Genomic DNA, 16,386 nt, shown 5'->3' on the forward strand with positions numbered 1-16,386 from the left:
GCCATCTTGAGAGGCCGCTGATGAATATGTGGGAACCTGACAGCTGTGGAATTTTATTTCTAGATTTCAAGGAGGCAGAGAAAGGAAAAGGAAATCTCCTCGCTGGCAACAAAACGAAAGTGTTTACATGTGAAATTAATCGTCAGCGCAAAGAGCTTTCCCAGTCACTCTGTTCCACAATATAATATGCTGCTTGTTTAGCTGCTGAGTCTTTAAAATTTTGATTTCTAAGAATAATAGCAAAGACTTCCGAGAGGAGCCATGAATCAAGTCGGGAGCAAGCCACAAAAGGTTAACACAATGATCCAACTTTGCTTTGCCACCACTATCTGAGACTGTTGTGTGATTTTTCAGGCTTTGATGGTGCCTGGTTTAAGGCAGGCTGCAGCGGCAGCTGGCTAATTTGAGCGTGGTGAACACCGAGGTCAGCTGCAAACGTGTGTTGCGCAAACTCCTCCTCTCACCCCTGCCTCATTCCTTTCCAACAGGAACATGCTCAGCACAAAGCAATCCACGTAAAGACTCCATAAATCCAAAAAAGGGAGTTACTGATCGAGGAATTCTCAGATTTCTGCCAAGGCACCCTCCCCTGGGCTGGAGGTCAGCCTGGTACAGTAATCCGAGCCAAACTGTGGACTGGACTCAAGGAATTAAGTTGAATGCTTCAAATCTTGACTTTTAATGGACGATTTTTCTTTTCGGTGATGAAGACAAAACAAAGTACAAACAGCTGATAACAGCCCAAAGTAAACCAGAAGAGTAAGTACGAGAACAAAGCTTGGACACAAATCTCATAAGGGATATCTAAGGAGAGATTTTTCCAAACAAAGGGAAAAAATAAAGCAGCTTTTTAAAGCTCTGGTTTGAGATTAAGCAGTTTGTGAATGAACAATAAGAAAGTAAAGGCCACAAAACAAGATATTTGCTCTTTTCAGCAGAAAAAAAAAAAATACTGGTCTTTGTTAACTAGCAGCAAAACAAAAAAAAAAGGGGGCCCCTCAGGCATTTAAGCACAGCATAAGTTTTTCCTTGACCCCATGACCTCAACAAATATGTTAATAAAATCTTTTACCTCCCTGGAGTGGAACCAGACTAAATATTTACTTAACACATTGGGTTTCTAAGTCTGGACCACCTTATTCCTTCATACAAATTGGGTTTTACTTGTAATTAGAAACACTATATTTTGCAATGTTTCTCCTACTTTTAAGATGAAAGATGAGAAGGGAGGGGAAGAAGAAAAAGAAGGAAGGCCCCGGGGGTGAGGGGAGAAAGGGAGAAAAAGAAGAAAACTATACTGCGCTCACTATGACAAAGGGCACTTGTGAATTTCTGCATGGTATTTTCTGTCACAAACGAGGGTAATGCTGCTGATATGCTTTCCAATATCAGACATCTGGAGCTAGCAGGACTTTTTCCAAGCACATTCCAAGGTTAATAGGAAACATCTCGTCTTGCTTTTATTAGCTGGTTTAAGTAATGTTAGGTATGCTGAGTTTCACCTTCAAATAACTGTAAGAAGTCTGATTTCTACTCACCAAGAATGCCATTTTTTCCTCTTGTCCCAAAGTATGTGCTACTCACGAAAACCTTATGAAAATTTTCACCAACATAAAAGTCCTCCAAAATCAGTTTCTTTTGTTAAAGCCTTCAAAGACTAGTATTTTTTTTTTTATCTAGACCTAAGAATTTTGGACTTTTCTTGCTCTAGGTGGATGATGAGATAGCCAGTTGCTTTTGAGGAGTTTGTGGAAATATCAAAGCATTCCTTTTGCTGACAAGTTCAAGACTGAGTTTTCCAGAAAGTGTGCATTTTGTCCCCAAGTGCTCATTCCCAAAGAAATCACTCACTCTTCCCATCAGTGTGCCCTCTTCTACTGGCAACTGCAAATAAATCCCCCAGCCCAAGCCACTCTGCAGCTTCACGCTTGCCCCGCACTGCCTTGGTCATTTAAAGACTGCTACCTCTTCAACAGCATCATAACAGATCACCAAATTTGGAGGGAAAAAGTCATTTCTATTGCAAGAGGCTATAACTAAAAGTAGTTTAAATCAGATGCTAGCTGATTGTCTTATAAGTTTGGCTTTTAAAAAAGGAAAAATACAGTCAGATCTGTACCCACATGCTGTAAGTGCTCAGGTCACAGAGAGGCCACTAAGAAGTTTCCATAACCTGTCCTCTGCAAAAACTGGCAAAAAACTAAAAGTACCAGAGGATAAGAGTAAGATTAGGATGGGTGTGCCCCCGTGCACCACCTGGATTTTCAACCTCACTGGCAGGAGGCATGGTCTGATTTAGGAGGGATGAGGGCTCAGTCAGGCAGTACTGTGGGAAGCAAACAAGACCCAAAGGGGCAGCCACCCACCCAAATTGATGTAGGGTTTCAGGGCTGGGAGTCACCAAAGACACACATACATCAAGAGTGTGAAGGTAACTGCAAAAGGAAGAGGAATGCCAACTTGGGAGGCAAAATTACCTCACTTATATTCTAATGGACATGAAAAAGGTAGTATTAGAAACTCAAGGGGTGCCTGGGTGGCTCAGTAGGTTGAGCGTCCAACTTCAGCCCAGGTCATGATCTCAAGGTTTGTGAGTTCGAGTCCTGCATCATTCTCTGTGCTAACAGCTTAGAGCCTGCAGCCTGTTTCAGATTCTGTGTCTTCTTCTCTCTCGGCCCCTCCCCAACTCATGCTCTGTCTCTCTCTCTCTCTCTCTCAAAAATAAACATTACCAAAAAAATTAAAACAAAACAAAGAAACTCAGGCCTTGATTCTAAGTCCTGACTACATTCTCCAACAACACAATACTTTGATCTCATGTTTTTGGTTTTTTTTTTCCCCCCTCAGTCTCTCTTCCCTTGTAAACCAATCATTAAAACTTGACTTCTCCAAAGGAAGAGAACTATGAACAATACACAGGAGTTGCTGGAACCCACACAGGGAGAGTATGTAAATCTGGAGACCCCAGTTTTCTGTGGAAATGCACACACGGGTTCACTATAATGTCTTTAGGCATGTTTCCCAGGTGTGCTTATTTAATCCTCGGTGTGGTTCCAAGGATGAAATTCACCAATACATCACAGTGCCGCAACAGGTTGAGGCACACGCATAAGGGGATCTGGACTGGCTGCCATTTTCCATCATCCTCATCATTTTACAGATGAGAATACTGAGGGAGACACATCAGGGAGCCTGCCCACAGAACCCAGCAGTAGAGAAGGCAGGATGCAAACCCAGCCTCTCCTCTCATAGAATACTGTCTGTCGATATGGACCTCCTCTGCCAGTTCCCCAGGGCCACCTAGAGTGCCGGGGCCGGTTTTCAATACCCCAAGTACAGGAGGCGCTGAGCATCTCTGCTTCGTGCCCTAATGCTGAATTTCTGACACCTACTATCAAGAGGCATTTTCTCAAAAATATTTGTTGCTCTGCTGCCTGTGTTGCCCTTCAAAAATAACTTACCTTAAAACCAATTAGCACTGTCTGAGGGCAGAGAGGGTTTGCTCTCCAGTATCCATGTGTTGCCACAGTCCTTGAGGAAAGACTGCTTTTAGACCAGCAACTCTGGCTTGGTTACGTTAAGACTTTGGATCTAATTAAACCCAAGCTACACTGGTCATCACACTTTTGTCTTTTTTCAATTTTCCGTGGAAGGAAACGTTTAGAACAAAACAAGTATCTAGCAATGGCTGCAGCTAATTACAAAGGGCATTTACTGAGAAACCAAATTGTTTTAATATGACCCCCAAATGAACTCTCAAACAACTTCGCAGAGGGCCTAGCAATGCACAGTCTAATTCAGAAGATCTTTCTTTCATCAAACGTATTTGAAATCATGTTCACTGTAACTTTGCTTTCCAATATTTCAATTTAAAAACAAACTGCTTAAAGAATTAAAACCTTATCTTTATCAATGATCTTCAAATATACAAACCATATATAGTTGACCCTTTAACAACATGGGGTTCAGAGGCACCAACGGCTTGTGCAAAAATCTGTGTGCAGTTTTTAACCCCCCCAAACTTAACAGCCATATTAACACATTTCATATGTCATATGTACTATATGCTGTATTCTCGCAATAAAGGAAGCTAGAGAAAAGGAAATGTTATTAAGAAAATAACAAGGAAAATACATTTACTGTCCTGTATCTATAAAAAATCTGCATGTAAGTGGACCGGCACAGTTCAAACCTGTGTTGTTCAAGGGTCAACTCTACTACATAAAAATATGAAATCATCCTAGTGGAGGAAGAAACACTCATTAGCCCAGAGAGACAGTGTATAAACTACTAAGAATGGTAATTCAAGAAAGAGAAACAAATTTAACCTGACTCCGTTTGGAAACATTTAATTAATGCAGAAGAAATGCAGATATTCCTAAAGTCAGAAAAATGGAAAAACAGAGACGGGGTAACAAGCCAATTAGCTATTATCATCATGAAGGCACTAAAGACCAAATAACAAAGCAGGTGATCCTCAGATTACACTGATGCAATGTATTCCATCCCACTCAAAAATACAGCGTCCCTCTGGCTTTGTCTAAACAGTGTAAGAACAGCTGATAAAAATTCACAATAATCAGATGAATTGCTCTAGGATGCCAAAGAACAAATTTAATTGAATCCCTGATTGAATTGATTGTGACAGTGTAGACAGTTAAGCTTCATATAATAAAATTAAAACTTTAAAAGCAGTCATCATGAAAAAAAAAAAGGAAAAAGAATATGCTTAATAAAGATGAAAAGATGTGGAGACTTGGCTCCCAGACCTTGATAACAAGATCAGAACAATTTAAGATTCTATTATCAAGAAGTGAGCAAAATATGCAAGGGCCTGGGGCATTTCATGATGTATGATTAGACCCAAGTCTCCACAGGGCAGCATGAAATGGACACTCAGTTATGGTCCAGAGCATCCAGGCTTCAGAAACAAATCCACTTAAGGAAGGATCAAAATTATGAACATGAGGACTCAGAAAAGATGTGGGCAGAATTTCTGATGCTGTATTGACTGAATTGGTTGGGTATATAATCTCAATTATCCAACCAATTAATCAAAAAATATTTGCTGTGTCCTTAATTTTGGTGAGGTATTCACTATTTGGTAGGTAGCTTTCAATCCTATAGAATGAACATCTTACCAAGAGTACATCCCATTACTTTGGGCTGGAAGTGCCAAAGCAGCAAGCACATTTCTTCAAAAGAGTTTTTTTTTTTTTCCCTTGGAACTAAGCCATCAAATCCTGGGGTGTCTGTGCAGGAAAGGACTGGACTTGTAATTAAGTCCTGTTTTCAAAACTGAATTCTCTGAACCATACAACAACTGGAAGTCCCTGATAGTGCATGTTTCAAAGAGTGGTTCCTTTCCCGGCCCACTCTTCATTCCTTCAGCCAGCATTCACTGAGTCCCCCACAATGCAGCAGGCACTGGGCTAAGTGTTCAGCCATGTGCTGCCAAACCCACACAGCACACTGACAGGCTAAGATTCAGCAAATGCCTGGCAAAACAAGAACAGACTTTCAGATCATGATCCCAGTAAGCCTTCTGGGTAACTTTCACTACCATCATTTAATGAAGGGCATGAAACAGTACTTCTTGGAAAAGTACTTAGTAGCAATCCCTTACTTGGGTCATGTTTATTACTATCTTAGTAAGTTTTATCCATCTGACTACCAACTCTAGCTTTTCCTTGACAGTTCTGAATGTCGGTTGCCTAAGATGCAGTATCTTCTCCTAATTTCTCTTCTTTCCTGTCCAAGAACAGGTTTTCCATCCGACACTGACTTTATCCAACAAAAGCGTCCTCAAAATGCCTGGACCCACTTTAAACACAACAACTTTTGTAGATTTCTCCCTGTTCAGCCACCAGACTGCAGTACTTTTCCCCGCTGGAATTGTATCAAACGCAGTTCAGACAGGAAGGCTGTTACCTGCCCCAGTAATCAAAGGACAGTGGCGTGTGATGGTGATCTGAGTACCGGTTGGAGTGGAGAAGGGAGAGGAGCTAGAACTGGACAACCACACCAGAACTTCTGTGCACATTATGAATCTCCCTCTTGTTTTAATTACTTTTTGGTAGGAGTCTTTGGCTCATATTATTACTGGCAATGACTGCTGAGCTATTCTCCCTTTCTTTCCAATCAATGGCTCTGGTTCCCAATTTCAGCTTAAAAGGGGCAAACAGACCTTCCTTTCATTGGCCACGTTCTCTTATGTATCTTCTCTTTCTCCTTTTCAAACACGAGTCCCATTTGTATTTTTGTCTATGAAAGTAAGGATGAATGCTGAACAAGCACAGCCTAAAGTCAAGGGCTTCAAAACATCTCCAGCTAGATAATCCTAACACTTTTAAGGCACAACGTTAAAATGGGAGCCACTCGAAGGTAATAATAGGCCATGATTATATTTATGAAGATTTCATTACCTTGTGAAACCAAAGCTGATTATGCTTTACCATCATGACCGCCTCAGTCAGGTTGCTGAGACACAAACTGTGGGCCTGCTAGAAAAACAGCATTAATAACCCAGCACATAATGGATCTCCACAGCAATGTTGCAGATGAGACGGGTGACTCTACCCTGAGAGGAGATTCCTCTTTCAGCAGGCCATTCCAAGTGAACTTTTTGGACTCTTTTAGGACCTCTTCCGTCAAAAGAAGTATAAAAGAAAGCACCAAATGTAGGAGTTGTTCCTGTACTGTGTGTAGGTTTCACTTAGCTATCCCCCTACCTCCCTACCACCGAGCTACCTTTAATGATTATTGCGAGGGGCTTTTCAGTAGTAAATTCAAAATCTACCTGTGCTCATCTCATTTCCTGGGCCATAAATTTTACAACCTGAGCTGTCACAATTCTGCAGAGTATTAGGCTGTTACTAGCTATAAATCTCAAGGTGAGTCGCCTGGTTCTGCCCAGAAATAACAGATCTCCATGTTTCCCCAACTACTGACTCATTCATTTATTCCACAGACATTTATTGATCACTAAGGATGTGCCAGATCCTGGATAGGTACTGAAGCAACAATCAGACTGGTTCAGAGACATGGGATCTGTTCCAACGTCCCATTAGGACATGTCAATGAAAGTTAGGGTTTCCTTCCACTGTGCAGAAAGAGAATGCCAGTCAACTTCACTAGCTGTTCTAGAGTTCCCTCTCAGTGATGAAACTTTTCCACATCTGAATTCACCATCCTGACTAGAGAGGAAAAGGAAACAAAACAAAACAAAACACAAGGCATCACAGTCTCAACTGCTACCAAAGAGAGAGGTGATGATGCCCATGTACTAGTGGTCAGTGTTCTTGTTTCAAGTTTACAGACCTGGAGGGTAGAAAAACAGATGGGCAGAAATAAACCAGCCAATAAGTAGAATGTTGTGTGATGACTGTATAGAGAAAGCATGAGATTATTCCTACTGGATATGCAGGGGTGAGTTTCGTAGAGGAGCTGTTATGTAAACTCAGTCTTGAAGAATGGCTTTATTCTGTCAGAAGGAGCCTTCTTTCTAGGATTGAGTAAGCAAAGGCACAGAGGGACTCCTGGGGTATGTTTAGAGTAACAAGTGCCTGGTTCCTCTAGGAAAATATATTCCATTGTGGCCAGAAATAAGATTTGTTTACATGGTTCCTGACATGACTGCCCACTGACAGAAACTAAATTTATGAAGGTCTAAACACAGAAATTAAAAAATAAATTATTTAAAAGTATGAGGTGAGAGTAGGCATAAAGAATTCAAGGAATGACGTTTACCTATGTTACTTTTACCAAGAGAATCAGGTAAGTCCAGCCTCATCTGAAGGGACTAAAAGAGTTAGTGAAATCATTTCACATTGAAAATCTTGAAGCTGATGTAGTCTAAGCTATGAGTCTAGGCTGTAACCAGAAGAAATTCAAGGAAAATCCTTCTCAGTCTTGGCTTTCCCCAACTTCTGTGTGTCATGTGATGAGATTCCCTTCAAATGGTCACTAGACTATTGACCAACTTAGTAACAGCCTGTAGGCCTCAAACTGTAAACAATTTTATGATGATGATGTCAGTGTTGGCTTGAATTTTGAGTAAGTGTGTCTGACTAATCAGGAAGAAGTGGAAAGAGGGAACCAACCGGGTACATGTGGTTACAACTGATTAGCACGTGGCTCCACCCAGTTAGCTTCATGAAGGGAAGTGTGGTGCCTCCTCTCAGGCAGCAGTAACGCCCTCTCCAGCCACATGTGCGCTAATGAACCTGCTGTAATTGGCCAGTGGAAGTGGTGCTACCTTCTCAATAGAAAGGGGTTAACAGTGCTCCCTTCTTCTTTCCCAATTCCTTGTAGCTAGGGGCCAGCCTTCTCTCCACCACTCCACCCCAGCCTGAGGACAGGGAGATGCAACAACAAAATAAGCTACCATCTAGCCAGGAGTATATAGAAGTGTGTGTTCCTTTCTGTTGGGCACAATCAAAAGGCAAAGAAGCGGACAGGTTGGAACCTGAGTGATGGCCTTGGGCCAACTCTAAGATGCTGGCTTGGTGGCTTCCTATAGCTTAGCACATCAAGTCCTTGGCTTCTAGATCTAGTTTGTGCGGTCTGTGCTTGATGGCACAGAGGCCCTAAACAGGACAGTCTCTACTGTGTACAAATGCATCGTGCTTACTCTTGCAAGCATATGTTTCTAATGTATTCCCTTCATCTGGAATACACTTCTCTCTCATCTAAATCTATCCAAATATTCTTAGTTCTTCATTCACTTAATAATTATTAAGGACTAGTGTTAAGCCCTAGGGATAAAAGCTTAAGAAGGCATGACACCTGCTGTCAAGGAGCAAATAGTCCACTCCTAGGTTTTCAGTTGAGTGCCAACTCCAACCAATTACTAACGGAACTCTATACTGAGGATTCTGAAATCCGATTCAGGCTGAATAATAATAATGGGTATATCAAGCTTGATTAGCAATGTCTGCCACATGGGTAGCAGGAGTTCGTGATGCATGCATGCCATATACTTGCCATCTCTGGGTCTGGCTTAATTTCTACCTCCTAAAAAAAAAAATTTCCCCTACAATCCCCATTCCCCAGTGTTCAATAGTATCATTCTTCTGCATCTTACAATTTAGAACTAGATTCTATTGCATTACATTAAGTTTGTCACACATGTTAGCCTTCTTTCCACAACTAAAATCTAAGCTGACACAGGGCACAGGTCAAGTGTGCATCTTCTGTAACGCAAAGAACCAAGCACAAATAAAATGCTCAAAAAATACTTGTTCAGTTGACATGGGAATAGATGCACAATCGCACCAAGAACTTTTCTCATTTTCTTCAGTACTCTCTAGTCATGGCACCTTTGTGTTCTTGAGGTCATTTCCATAATATCACAGAATCTGATTATAAAGTGGGGGATTTAAAGTTCCAGTACTGGGATCAAAGCTCCTCCTGGATCCTAGAAGGGATTTTTATGGCTACAGGAAAAGTTACTGTTAGCTCTAAGTTACCACAGCTGGATCAAACCTAGCATATCACCAGGTTGATCAGAGTGTGGCTCCAAAGCTGGTAAATGTGAGCAATTGCAAGCCACTCTCTTTTGGCAAGTGGCTTTCTGGACTAACCACAATTTTTTTCTCTTGTTAGTAAATAATAGAAAATGACTGACTGTGAAAACTAAAATTATATTCACTTCAACTTCCTACCTCTTAAGAAGAAGGTAAGGGTACAAGTTACTTCCAGATCACCAAAACTAAACATGATTAAGTCTTAAGGATGAATTTTTAAAAGTCCAACCCAATATTTATTGAACTTCTAACAGATATTTAAAACTTTATTAAGCGCTCTATGTGAAATTTATAAACTCTCTGGGAGCCTGTAATTTATTTGGTTAATGAAAGAAATGAGTATGATCCAACCAACCAATAATGCAGGAGAGTATAATCTAGTGTTACACCCAGGTTAACACCATGTCATGGCTACTAATAACTGAATTGATATTTAGAATTTAATTGAGAGCCATGTTAATGCTTAAATCCCAAACCATTAGAGCTGCTAAACCATTAGCTGCTGCTAATCATGCCCTCACAGATCAATTTCAGGGTCACTGCTATTTTTTAAACCAGTAAGATAGAAATCTTTGAAGCTGTCCCTACCTGCAAAATATGTCTAGAAATACCCATTTCAGATAAATTTAGACCCAATAAATGGTATTTTTAGCAACCATGATTTCTACAGATGTGGGCTGAGATTTATGGTTAATCTGTTTTCCAGTTCAAAGCAAAGGAGCAGTTTAAAATTGGAATCTTTTAATATATCGTGATCAACCAAGATAACATAGTCCAAGTACATTCAATACATTTTCCTCTGGTATATTCAAATTGGATTTGCGGATATGATTTCCTTATCCCTAGTCTTTTCCCGTAGAACAAAGGAATTACACAGATAATTCAGGCAAATCCTTCCCACTCCTACATCACTCCAGGAACATTCTGAATAACCAAGATGAATCAGATGAAATCAAGCTTTTTGTTTTGTTTTAAGCGTAATTATTCTGATAACTATGTCAGTGCTCCATTTCACTTTGGCTGTGAGGATAAGACCTTAAGAGACTTTTCAGCCAGGAACAGCACTAAGGAAAAACATATGGAAGACCAAGGGAGCCGGTATTTCACCCCAGGGTTCCCCATCCCCAGTGTGGATGAATACTTAACATATAACGCTTGTAATCTAGAGGTTCCTCATCTAATTTAGTGAAGTATTCACATTTTAGAAGTTTATTTTTCTACTTCAGAAGTACTCATTTCAGGATTTCAAATAAAATGAATGTCTTTAGTATTTGATGATGATCTGCTTTACATACAAGTTTTTAAGAATTCCATCAGGTTAAAATAGAGTGAGACTCTAAATAACTGTTTATTCAAAGATTTCTGCTCAAATGCCTTCTACCTGAATTATCTATATAACTCAAGATGAAGCTGGGGTGGGGTTAAAGCCGGATAGATCATCCCTACTGTCCTAATTCCCCAAACAATCCCCAATCTCCCCCTTACAGTGCGCTGGAAGGCCTTGTGTAAAATAGCACCAGATAAAATTACCCTCCTAGGTACTACTCTTCAGCAACTCCACAATCAACTGAGCAACCTATAAATTTACATTCCAAAGCCCAATGGCACAGCGACCAATAGTACCTCATTCCTCCTCAATCTTTGTCTTTCTCCTTTAAATAAGAAAACCTTATGTTAATGGGGAGATTATTGAAAGAGTCTCCTTGTAAGCCATGAATGCCACTTCACAGACTGTACAAAAAGCAGAGCTCTATGAACAGTACAATAGAGTCAACTCATCTTTGTGAAAAGCTCAGCATCAGCCTTACAGAGAGAACTTAAATAGTTCCAATTCCTAGATCTCTATTAAAACATAATGAGTCCATGCTTATGCCACTGTGAGTCCACGCACACACATACGCAAAGGCAAGTTTACTGCACAGAGGGTAGTCATATTGTAAATCGGGACTTAACCTTGACATTGGATTACATTATTTTTCAAGCTATTCAAGATCATCTGCTCATTCTGAAGTATTTTCTTCTCATTGATGTATCTGAAGCAAGTACCTTTAAAATAAAACACCTAAATACCAAAAACCCATACAAAATATATCTTAGATATTCAAATTTAGCAAAAAGCCAAATATAAATTACCGAAAATCTCTGCAGACTTGCAATATCTTGTTAATTGCAAAAATAAATAAATAAATAAATAAATAAATAAATAAATAAATCAAACAAAACAAAACAAAACAGGCAACTGGAAAAAAATGCACATGTACCAGATAACCTAAAAAGTTTGGGAAGGAGTTATTGAAAAGAACACTCTGGTCAACTAAGACACAGCAAAGTAAACTCAAAATTGCACCTTTGACAGTACTCCTGAGTTGTATAACAATATATTTTAACTATGTAAATGGTGCCCCCAGAATTGCCCTCAGAGAGTCCCCTACACAGAATACACTGTGATCAGTGCCTGGGAGAGTTAACAAAGTGGTTGTATTTTTCTGGTAATGCAAAGACACTCTAGGAGTCTTGAGTGTCTTGAAATTATTGTTGTGAAATATCATCATTTTAGGGTATATGTAAAATGTCCAGATACTGGATCGTTCTGTTTTGAATTCTGAAGTCTACCTGTAATTTTGTACCCTGGAATGAGCTGATTATAAATTTGTATTTGGCATAAGCCCTTAACTAAACCAGATAAATACACTGAAATTAGATCCTCTTTAGTGTTTTAAATTATGTAAATGGAAATACATGTTTAACAGAAAAGGCATGTGCATATATTTTGTAGAGGTGGCCAGGTATTAAATCTGCTGCTTCCCTAGAAGAAGTTTCCATTGTACGTAGGCTAAGTCTTCATGTAAGCTAGTTACAGAGATCAGCAAAGTAATTCCAGTTCTAATCAAGGAAAGAAAATAACTCCATTTTGCCAAAAAGGATAAAAGGAGGTACAAGATGCCTCTAAAAGAATATAATGAAACTTTTTTTTTTTAACATTAATAGGTGCAGAGACTTTGAAGGGCTCAGGCTTCCCAGAATAAGCAAATTGTTAGAAAGTTACTTGGAATCACCCACAGACAATAACTGTCGGTGGTTTCATTTCAGGCAATGGGCTTGTGCCAAAAGGGACTGACATCTTGATGAAAGGGTCACCAAAAAGTTGTGAGAATCTTTCCATGAGTAAAAATCCTTCCAAGAGCAACACACTGTGATTTCTCATTCTGCCACCATACATAAAGGACAACTGTAAGAAATTAACAACATGTAATAATAATTCAGATTTACTCTTCTGCACTCAAATTGTTCCAACTTTCATTCTCGGCTTTGGCACACACGCTTGCCTTTCACGAAGCTCATTTCACTCACTAATACAGAAACACGGTATTTACTCTTTGAGCCTGACCTATAGTCAGTTTTTGACCTACAGTCAGGTCTGCTAGTTTTGGCAGAGTCAGTGGTCAAATTTATGTTTAACCAAACTGGTCACCTGACATATTACAGCATATGTGAACCTTTGTGGTCTGTCCACCTATGGTGGAACAGAGGGTAAGACTCTGGATAAAAAGCGACAAGACAAAGTGATGCGGCCAGTCTCAGTAAAAGAAAAATAAACAAAAATACTGTGCCGCGGTTCATTTTATTACCATCCTAGCACTCTATGACAGTGGCTAATTGGAACTTAATAGGAAGTTGGGAACCATTTGCACAAAACCTGCTGATCAGTTTACTTTTCTGTTCATCCCTTTTGCCCATCCACCTCAAGTTCCTTAATTTGGTCACTATCCGCTAAGTCCGAGCAAGAGCTACTTTCCACAAGGCTTTGCCACCCACCTGTTGAACTGACAGGTGAGGCACACACAAAAAATAGAGAGCTTACTTGCTAATAGGATTCAAACTGAACTCATTTAATTGCTCTGATTCATTCTTCTCCCTGGAAGCTTATACTTGGGTTGTTCTCAAAGAAAACACCAAGTATATCAGATTTAATTTTGATTCATTAAATTCCACCCTCGATTAAAAAAAAAAATAAAACCTGAAACTAAATTTGGAAATCACACATTCTGAGTGGCAGAAAGGTGTTTTAAACAGTGTAGACATCTGCAGTAGGACATGTACTTAAAAGTTGCCTGACATTTCGATTATTTTCTTCGCAGTCCAATCTTATTTCCAAGGAGGAAATTTTTCATAGAAGATCAGTATACTTATTCAGCTGTTTTTAATGTGTATTTCATCTGTTTCGCTCTTTCCACAGTCATTCAAAATGAAACTGCCTTCTGTGTGTATCACAATGCTTGTCACAAATAGTCACCCTTTCATTCAGAGGTAATGTGCTTGACTTCTGAAACGGAGCAGATGCCGCTGAGAAGTGAAGTTATACATCAACAAAAAGTATCAAGGCTAATTATATCTGAGATACAATAGGCAGGGTATATGAAGGTAAAATAAAGTCCAAGCTCTTCACATATATTGCTCTTAAGGAGAGCAGACTGTCCAGGTGTTTGATGAGCAGGACACAGACCCCTACTCTGAGGGTGACTTCTGGTGAGCTCTAAAATAGGACCCATTGCTTTGTTTGAGCCCTACAACTGCCACCTCCCTCCATGCATGTCACAACACACCGCTCTTCTTAAAGAACAGAACAGTTTCTGTTGTTCAAGTTAAATAAATCTTTGCTTCTGAAAGAGGAATTTCAGTTTCTGTTCAAAATGACTGCAAATCAAAAAGATCTAATTCACCACATCCAATTCATATCAATTGCTGCACTGCAAAGCTTCCACATGCCGGACGGAGAAAGACCCCTTTAAAGGTCAAATGGGGTAGGAACAATAAGGGGTTGAGGCGGGATGAAGGCGTGTGGTTGATATTTATATGAAATCAAGACACGAGAACCTACTGAGAATTGCCTCTGATGACCCATTCTTACCATTTTGAGAATCGTAACAGTCTTGGCCTTGCACCCTCCCTCTCTTCAGTCCAGGGAGATCAACCTGCAAAATATGTTTAAATACAGAAGACAAATCGCCTCACCGCAGGTCAGGAAATGAAAAATGCCGGTTTAGAGGTTACAGACAAATAACCATTTTCTGTGGTTAAGATAAGTTACATGCAAATTATTGTAACCACTGGGGCTTCTCAGAGAGCTTTCCAAGGGTCTATAGGCTTAAATAGGGGACAAAGAAATTCCTGGTACCTGGCTCTGCAGAGTCCTGGGCTATTCTTAGTGTTTGGTTCCTCTTTAAATTGCGGGAGTTCAAAAGGTTTAGTAACTTAAAAGTAGAACCAAGCGATAAAAATAGATTGTTTTCTGGCTGCTCTTTGTTCCCAGACATACTACTGGCAGTATATTTGCAATCAAGACAGCAGAATAGGAATCAGCCTTCCACCGTGTAGTGTAATGCCTCAGAGTGGGTATTTTTGGAAATGGCACTGCATTACATAACCTTCCGTGTCTTAAAAAAAAAAAAAAAAAAACTACACTGGCGGGGGGGGGGGGGGGGGAGTCAGGAATATACACCATTATGCCCTTCTCTTTATACCAAATAAACATTAATGTACATGCTGCAGTGATTTTCCTCTCCACCTTTATGTCGTCAGAACACGGTTCTTTTGTTAACATAAGTTATGGCAAAAATTAAGATGAATGGAAAAACTAAAAGTTCTCCAACAGGGTATCATAAGCTCTTAGAGTTTTCCTATAATGTTATTATAGATACACATAAATGCAAATCAGATTGTTATCATCATCATCCAGCAAAAAGCAGTCATGTATTTTTAAACCCTCCCTCCCCCAAAGTTCAACTGCTTTATAAGAAAATGCAGAAAAAGTGTTGCAAGATCGAATGCCTGAGAAGACCCTTGGCGGCGGCAGCAGCGCTGAGAGAGTAATAAAGTGGATGGAGGGATACAAATTCATTTAATAAAGGGGGTGGGGGTGCATGCACCAAAGTGCATCTAATGCAAAGAAACAAACCAGTCCCTAAGAATGCTATATGAGCAAGAAGAACAAAAATTAACCATACCAACAAGCAAAAAACCCCACCCCTTCCCAAAAGAATTCTCCCTCTCAACTTGTGCATTAAAAAAAAAAAAAAAAAAAAAGCTCAAGTTAAATTCCAGCCTTAATGCACCAGGACCAAAATGCCAGAATTTCTTCAAGGTACACGCTTCAGCTCTTTAAAATTTAGAGGGAAGAAGCATGAACTCTGCAGGGTTGAAGGGTCCAGCTAAGAGCAATGGCAAGAAACCGACACAAAAGAGAAAGCAGCGCTCCCGGCCGGGGATGGGAAGGCATATACTTACAGACAAAAGCCCCGCTCCCTGTTCACTCTCTCCTCTCTACACCTGAAACACAAATGTGGATGAAAAAGGGCATCATGCTAGAAAGACAGCTGGGAGGGGGAGGGGGAGGGGAGGGGGAGGGGACAGGGGTGGAGGAAGAGGAGAGAGGAGGGGGAAGGGAAACAAAACCCAGACCAGCTTCACTTCCAAGAAGTACAGCCGTGGAAAAAGGAGGGGAAGGTCTCCCTGCCTCGCGCGCTCTCTCTCCAAGAGTGTGTGTGTGTGTGTGTGTGTGTGTGTGTGTGTGTCTTTCTCTAAGAGTCTCAGTCTCTCTCTCTCCTCTCTCTCTCTCTCCCGCTCTCCGCTGCCAGTGTGCTAGTGAACAATGAGCTAATTCTGATGGGGCTGGCGCTGCGCCAGCGCCCCAGCCTTGCTGCCACTGTGCGGCCGCAGCGGAGCCAGACTGCTTACTCTGCAGGAATCGGCGACTCGGGGCCCCGTCGGCGAGCGGCCAGCAAGCGCGCCCCGGCACCCCGCACCCAAGCACCCCGCCGCCCCTACTGCTCCTGCCGGGCCCCTGGGGGACAAAAGGGCC

The 16,386-nt window shown here is 40.7% G+C and overlaps 1 protein-coding gene across 1 annotated transcript in view; it reads right to left on the minus strand.

The window, feature by feature from the left end:
* Positions 1 to 16,085, minus strand: part of LOC122491945 (neuronal regeneration related protein) — a 28,429-nt gene extending 12,344 nt beyond the window's left edge. The window contains exons 1-2 of the mRNA XM_043595324.1: positions 15,813 to 16,085; positions 14,437 to 14,500 (exon numbers count right to left, since the gene is read on the minus strand). Coding sequence (XP_043451259.1) covers positions 14,437 to 14,439 — 3 coding nt within the window. The 5' untranslated portion in view covers positions 14,440 to 14,500; positions 15,813 to 16,085. The remainder of the gene's footprint in view (positions 1 to 14,436; positions 14,501 to 15,812) is intronic.
* Between the last annotated feature and the right edge of the window lie 301 nt (positions 16,086 to 16,386).

Source organism: Prionailurus bengalensis, chromosome A1 (genome assembly GCF_016509475.1).
Source record: "Prionailurus bengalensis isolate Pbe53 chromosome A1, Fcat_Pben_1.1_paternal_pri, whole genome shotgun sequence".
Lineage (NCBI taxonomy): Eukaryota > Metazoa > Chordata > Mammalia > Carnivora > Felidae > Prionailurus > Prionailurus bengalensis.